The 7,366-nt window shown below is 43.3% G+C and overlaps 1 protein-coding gene across 1 annotated transcript in view; it reads right to left on the minus strand.

Annotated features, from left to right (window-relative positions):
* The window catches only part of mfsd2ab (MFSD2 lysolipid transporter A, lysophospholipid b), a 14,976-nt gene extending 7,815 nt beyond the window's left edge, over nucleotides 1–7,161 (minus strand). Inside the window, exons 1-3 of the mRNA XM_005728890.1 lie at nucleotides 6,915–7,161; nucleotides 3,496–3,618; nucleotides 2,444–2,568 (exon numbers count right to left, since the gene is read on the minus strand). Of these exons, the coding sequence (XP_005728947.1) occupies nucleotides 2,444–2,568; nucleotides 3,496–3,618; nucleotides 6,915–7,004 (338 nt within the window). The 5' untranslated portion in view covers nucleotides 7,005–7,161. The remainder of the gene's footprint in view (nucleotides 1–2,443; nucleotides 2,569–3,495; nucleotides 3,619–6,914) is intronic.
* Nucleotides 7,162–7,366: the final 205 nt, after the last annotated feature.

The following is a 7,366-nucleotide window of genomic DNA, read 5'->3' on the forward strand; positions in this document are numbered from 1 at the left end:
AAAAATAAATAAATATATCACTCTTTAGGTGAAAGTCTTCAAAACTGGCTCTTCATACTGTAGCCAACTGCAGAAGCTGACAGTGATATAAGATAAGCAACAGGAAGGCCTTCAGTCTGAAAATTCACTCTGCTAGAACTTGAACTCCAGTAACCTCCTGGATTCCTCAGTCACTCTTTAAAACGTAATACAGGCACTGAAAGCTGAGCAGCTATTGGCTAAAACTAGTGGTGTGTTGTGGGCAGGACCAATGAGAAGGACCAATGAGAAGCTCGCTCAGCTCCGGTCACCCTCCCCCCACTGTGGCTTCCAAGCAGTAAAGACAGAGCAGCTCTGACTGCATCTGCAGCTTCCTGCCTGCTCTCTGCACATGTGTCTGAAATGAACTGAGCCATAATATAACCAAAAATGCCAAACCCACCCCCGCTACAACCAAAAGCCCACGCCCCATTTCTGACGAGAAGTGGAGGATGCACTTTATCCCTCCCCCCTTCCTCTGTGACCCACTTTTGAGATTCAAACATCAGCATCTCAGCAGTAATTACAGTAACGAGATAAAATCCATCACCCTCTTGCACATTCGCTTCTCAGTCAAAATTTTTTGACAAAGAAATAACTCTTAATATAATTTTTACATCATCGAGTTCAGCGCTCCTTTACGGGAACTCCCATTAACGATTTCATCACTGGTGAGGAACATTTCTATCACCGTCAGCTCTGCAAACCTCAGTCTCGCCATTATGACATTTCTTCTGCATTAGTCATGCAGGTCTACTTGCGACATACACACCCACATAGGCTGCAAGATTAAAGCTAAAAATCACAGCCACAAATACTTAGATTATTTACCACAAACTTTCTTTGAATGAGCTCTAAAACCACGGCCGTTTAACTAGAATTCATTTGAGCATCAGCAAGAAACTGTCTTTCTAAAACATTACATGACCTTTACCTCCTCTAGAAGATATCGTTTCTACAGAGCCAAGCTGAACTACGCGGTGACAAAAGTAGCTGCGCTCTACTTGTAACAAGCTAAAATTCGAGCTGTATAGGAATTATTGCAAAAAGGAATTTTATCTTGATTATCTGCTTTCATAGCCTTTTGCTTACCTCACACCATTTACCAAGAGGTTGCATTAACACAGGGAAAGACAGTAGTGGGCAGGCAGGGGACCCTCTCCTCCCACTCGTGCCACTTCCTACCCAACGCTCATTTCCTAACCAGCTTGGGAAATTATATGTTTAATCAAGGAGGCAAGGGAGTAAATACACAGGTGCAGCACACACCCCACACCTCCTCGTGGTGGTTATTAAAGAGATGCCTTTGCTCTTTTGTTGTTCTTGACATATCCTCTCTCTCTGATACCTTTTACCTCCGGTGGCTTATTTCTACCCTCGTCACACTACAGAGTACTGCATGTACTGAAGGGACAGTGGCTCTAAAACGTCTTCTGTGCTGACAGCTCTATAACTAGCAGCTCCGCTGACACCCCAGTAGTCTCTTACATCAGTGGAATTATATCAATTACATCTCCGTTGACACAGACCACAGGTGTGCAACGGTGTGGGGAATAGGGGTTTAAAAGTCATAAGACTTTAGAGCTGATAACACTGTGCAAGATGCCCATAGACAGAACAATGTGGTGGTGGGGGGTGGGTGGGTCAAATCTGAAAAGAAAAGCGATCAGCAAGCCTTTTCAGGCATGCTTTACAGCCCTCCTACACACAGACAAGCTGAATTCAAACCTTAATACAAGATGGGTTTTCATATTATTCTCTGTATATTTAAGGTTTTATGTCAAATAACCACACAAGGAAGACTTCCAAAGAGTCTTTGTGCGCTTCCTGTAATGCGCTGGAGTTGTATTTGTCACCAAAAACTACAATGTGGGTTATGTGCAAGAGTATCTCCTGAAGCAACTTCCTGTTTTTGTTTAACTTAAAAAAGAAAATGGCTTGACATCTTTAGGGGGTTTATAGTTCAAACAGTAGCAGTTAATGTGGTCCACTTCACCTAAAGACAGTTCTCAGTATGCTATGCTAAATAGCAGGAGGTGAATGAGAGACGGGGGAAGGAGAGTTTGAATGGACACATCCGCACATGCTGGCAATGAGGAAGTAGTACTGCAGCAATAGCATGACGCGTAGTAAACCCTCCTGAGAGAAGTCTCTGGCTTTTCAAAAGTAGAGAACAAAGCCCCGCCCTCCCCAAACACTGACATCATACAGTTGGGAAACTTCCACCAGGGCTGATGGGAGACCCTGTGATCACATGCTCCAACAGCAAATAAGCAAAAAAGTGTTTCAACTGCTTAAACCGGCTTTATCAGTAAGGTAAAGGAAACAGTTTGTCAGAGACCTCGCTAAGGAAGTCTATTTGTTATGCACATCAAATCAAATGGACTGTGTAGCACCACGAAACTATGAGGGAGTAAAAGCTCACCAGGGCAGCATGCGTCCAAAACGCGTCCACGGGCTTCGAGAGACCAGGAAGCCCACTGTGGGGTCCGTTACGGCGTCCCAAGCTCGCCCAACAAACAAGATGATGGAAGCATAGAAGGGATCGATCTGTAAAAGCACAAGAAAAAGATTAGAGATGTCGACACGTGGCTGTTATACACATGTATCAGCTCAGATAAATGAGCACAGGTTATGTGGTCGTATAGCTAAACAGTAGCAGTGAAGCTGTAAAAATGGGCCTTACACTTCGCATTACAGTGGGAAAGGTTTAGTCACTATCTTTTATTAAAGGCAGCAGTGAGAGAGTAACTCTTAACACATATTAGTTGCCAGCTGGCTGTTAACAGAGGGGACAAACTCGGACAGGGTGATGAATGTGTGACTTCTAAATGTACAATCTGTACCACGCTGTGTCACCCCATAGACTGTTAATTAATAGCCATGGAAGGCGAACAAGACCGAACCCTGGGAAGCCTTTGACTATCACTGCCATCATGGCCATGACCATCAGATTACTGTCAGAGCTCATTAATGCGAGCTCCCCCCCTTTATATTGTGCCACCACTGTACCCCTCCCAAAGCTTTTCAGAACAAGCTCCTGTAAGCCTCTTAATACACTGGAGCCCCATCATCGAGTCAATAATAGCAACAAGGCAGAAACTTTTTCCACAACTTTGCTCTGATCTGTGTAAAGTCCTGTATGAGGGCTTATAAGAGCAGGGCTTTAAGACTCAGCATTACTACATTACAGAGAACAGACTGCACACTTTGCTCTCAATCCCATTTAACCTTGTGAAGTCTAAACTTACTCCTATCCCTTAATGTTTTGGACACATATAGGGTTAGGCTTTCTTATTGGAAAATTTAATAGTATTTAATGAGTGTTAAATTGAACATATATGTATTTTTTTTTTCCCCTAACCGTCAAAATTGACATATTTTGAAAGCACAGGTTCAGGTTACTTATCACTGATGGTGAAGCCAGGTGGCTTCATTTATCTCTTTGGAGTTTGGAAACAATTTCAACCTCCTCACCTGTGCTACGTCCAGTAGATAGATCTGCAAAAAGAAGCCCAGGGCGCATCCTGTGATCTGGTACGGAGCTCCCCCGATGGCATAGCATATCTTGTTGCAGACTGATAACCTGTTCTGCTCATGCTGCAAGTAGGCAATAAAAAACAAACAAACACAGATTTAGAACGTGCTCAAATACATTGATTGTAAAAACAAAAGTAGAATAAGAACATTTTGTTCAACAGGCACACCTTAGAGCAGGCCTGAGACCTGCTCGTCATCTGGGAGGATCTCGCTTGACAAGAGGCAATAAACGGCTTCAATGATAGCCAACTTTTGAGGAAACTGCCCTCGGGTATTCGCACCTGTCTGCAAACGTTTTTGGACTTCAACGGGGCCAAGTTTTTGTAATTATAGGAGAGGTCACTTCCCCAGAGTGGCCAGCAGCAGCTTAAGCCTTACACAGCCACTGCAACACACCTACAAACAATTACACTCCCCCTGTCCCCAGAAGACAAAAAAAAAAAAAAAAAAAAAAAGGAAGCAGATTATAAATCGGCAACTTTCTCAATTTCTGTCTGAGGACTTAATCTGCAGACTTGCTTCTTTCTCACCAGTCCCATTAAACAAAACATTTTTTCCGAGCCTCACGAGGAACGTGGCCTAAATTCTTAATCGCCAGAGGGTCTTAAGAGCTCGTGAGTTCTGCTGGCAAAAAGCTAACCACAGTGTAGTGTATTTGGAAGGTGTCGGGGACAGCCGCCAGGGAAACAAGAAACCCTTGGTTCGGTAACAAGCGCTTATTCTTCAAGAGTTTCTCCGCTGAACATGTAATCATTTCCTCAACAGACAGACTCCAAACAGATCTCCAAATGGCAACACAAATCCACGATTGGTGTGAGAGTCTGACTACATCATTGTGTCACTCACCCCAAAAGCCAGGGCGACAGAACCTTGGCATCAGTTTGAGATGGCTTAATTCCTCAGTGGATGACTGCCACAGTTTGACCAGAGCTTTGACCACTGCTGCCCAAAGAGAGGCAAACACACACCCTTATCCCCGACCAATCAAAAGTTTGAGTTTTCTGCTGCTTAGTCTGACCCCTCTCTCTTTATTTATTTATTTATTTATTTATTTTAAGAGGGGGGGGGGGGGTTAATCACTGGTGCTGAATGAGAAAAGGGCTCTTGCTGATAACCTTAAGCAGAAGAAGAAAAGCAGAAAACCTATATCAAGCTACAATCTGTTTCAAGTAACCTTCGGCATATTTCACCACTCCTCATAAGGATCAAGAAAAGGACACGGAAATGAAGCATTGCTGTCATTGCATGCAAATAAACCAGTCTTTGCCCCACTGATACGCCCAGCTCTGCTTTTCTTTAGGTCAAACACTCTTCACTGCAAGGACAAACCAGCAGAAGAAGCAGTTTTAACCATAATAGCTGGAAATGCAGTAGCTGCAGTAGCTCTGGTGTCCATGGCAGCAAATGCAAAATCTCAAGCATCTCTCACCTTACATAACTCCCCTGAACCCACTCTACCTGAATGCAGAGCACTGACTGTACCGACACAGGTGTGTAACCATCAAGTAACTGCCACAGGAATGTGTTAATGTGACAGTGTATTCGTGTCACACACATTTTGCATGGTTGTCAGGCAGTCTATTTAAAACACACAACCATAATGGATCTTAACTGAGCTTGCGGCCACACGTGGACAGATGTCTTTGGCAAAAAACAAAAAGAGAAAGGAATGTAGCTGAGTTTTATAAACAGGACACTGAATCTACCTACACTGATATTACTTCCAGGGCCACACCTGCTATCAGAGTTCCCACTAATGATATGTTACTACTGTAAATGCGTAACATGCGTAGGTGAGACGTTTTTCCTGCTTTTTGGGTTCACGTGTCACTCCCTTAGTTTAAAGGTGCAGACACACAAAATCCCGAACACTCATTTTGTAGTCTGTTTTCGGGAAAGGTCCTCTGCCTGCTCCTTCATTATCTGACACGTCGCCTTGGTGGGTGCTCCCTGTGGCGTTCAGTGCTTTCGGGAAAATTGTAAATTTAATGGGAATTTTCTTCAGCAGTGTGTGTGTTTGTTTGTGTGGTTTTCTTTTTTTTTGGGGGGGGGGGGACGGACGTGAATACCAAAGCAGTGAAAAATTAAACCATTTGTTTAACAAACCACTAGTATGTGAGGGAATTTAAAACATCGTGCAAAGGAACTCTACCGCATTTTTGTTACTACAATGCAAATTATAGTGTCTGATTATTCCAGCCTCAGAAAGACAGGCTACTTTCTCTTTTTCGTTGAGTGTTTCTTCCTTGCAAAGGCAGAGCTAGTGGGGGTTTTAACAGAGCCCAGTGAATGCAGCACATCTATCTGAGAATGCTTATTAAAACTGATATGAAGGATAAGACAAACCACGCTGGTGTTAGCAGACTATATTCTGCGACGTTTTTGGAAAGGCGATATCGATATTCCCAGCGTGATTTAAAAAAAATGTGTAATTAATTTAGAGGCTTTAATTAAAAGTAAGCCACCTTTATGCAAAGGTTAAAACCCAAATTTATAACCTAGCTTACAGATTCTCGGCTACTTTAAGGAACAACGTCAAAAACCAGCCGAACGTGAACTGAATTTGAGGAACTGATAAGACGCGAGGTATTACATTTTTTAATTCAAATGTAGCTACACGTTGCTGGCGAAATAAGGGCACAGAAAATCTCGAACATTGCCTTCCACACACGCAAACTGTGAATTAAACCCGTTTGTGTAGATGTAGCCCTCCAAAACCACGGTTTTTGGTTTAAACCAGGGCTGCCCAATCCCGGTCCTCGAGAGCTACCGTCCTGCAGCTTTTAGATGCATCCCTACTCCAACACAGCTGAATCAAATGGTTTGATTACCTCTTCAGCATGCCATCGTGTTTGGCAAAGGCCTGATAACAAGCCATCCATTTGATTCAGCTGTGTTGGAGTAGGGATGCATCTAAAAGCTGCAGGACGGTAGCTCTCGAGGACCGGGATTGGGCAGCCCTGGTTTAAACTATTTGAAGAATGCGTTCTTAGTATAATTAAGGTTCAGAAGAAGGAGAAAGGGCTTCCCAAAGGCCCAAATAACACTCACGTGCCAAATAACAATAATTACATTTGATTAAATTATGCGTTTATCCATTTTTTAAATTCCGTTTATATCGTTTGCGAGTTACTAATGAGACAAATGTTGGCCCGGAATGGCGCGCGCCTTATTTAAGCTAACTTATACATGAGTCACCCTTAAAGTGTCAGCTCGCCGGTATTACCCATTCATTTAAATGATCGACACCCATTCCTATCAAAGCCTGGCCCTTTCTATTTTCGAGAATTCGTGTGAAAGCGGGCCAGAATCAACCCGTACCCGAAGCTAAATTTTGAATAAATGAATTTACTCACCCTTTTAGCGAGCTGGATACCATCCGAGTTCCCCGGTTTATTCAACAAACTGGCGTTCGAGTATTGTTCAGCTCCTTCTCCTTTCGCCATGGCAGAAATAACTTCGTCCTCGGTTGAATTTGCCTCAGAAATAAATACACAAATAAACCACTATCCTCCCTTAACAGAAAGAAATACGGTCCGGTAGCGTGTAAATTTAATGAGGACTGATGAGATGTGGTGCTGGCAGCAAGCAAGCTTGACTGGATGTAATTTTTTGGATGTCCCCGCCCTCTAACGTGAACCATTCACACCACTACTATACCACGCCCCCTCGGGTGTGTCACAGTCATATGTTTCTTCATCAGAAGCCTTTCCTTGGAAATTCTTTGTATCCGTTTTCAGCCAAGTGTGTTTACATTTACAAACGAGCTGTGACTGATCGCTCCTATAACGCGCACGCCTACTAAAAA

Source organism: Pundamilia nyererei, unplaced genomic scaffold (assembly GCF_000239375.1).
Source record: "Pundamilia nyererei isolate P.nyererei 1_Seehausen unplaced genomic scaffold, PunNye1.0 scaffold00030, whole genome shotgun sequence".
Taxonomy (NCBI): Eukaryota; Metazoa; Chordata; class Actinopteri; order Cichliformes; family Cichlidae; genus Pundamilia; species Pundamilia nyererei.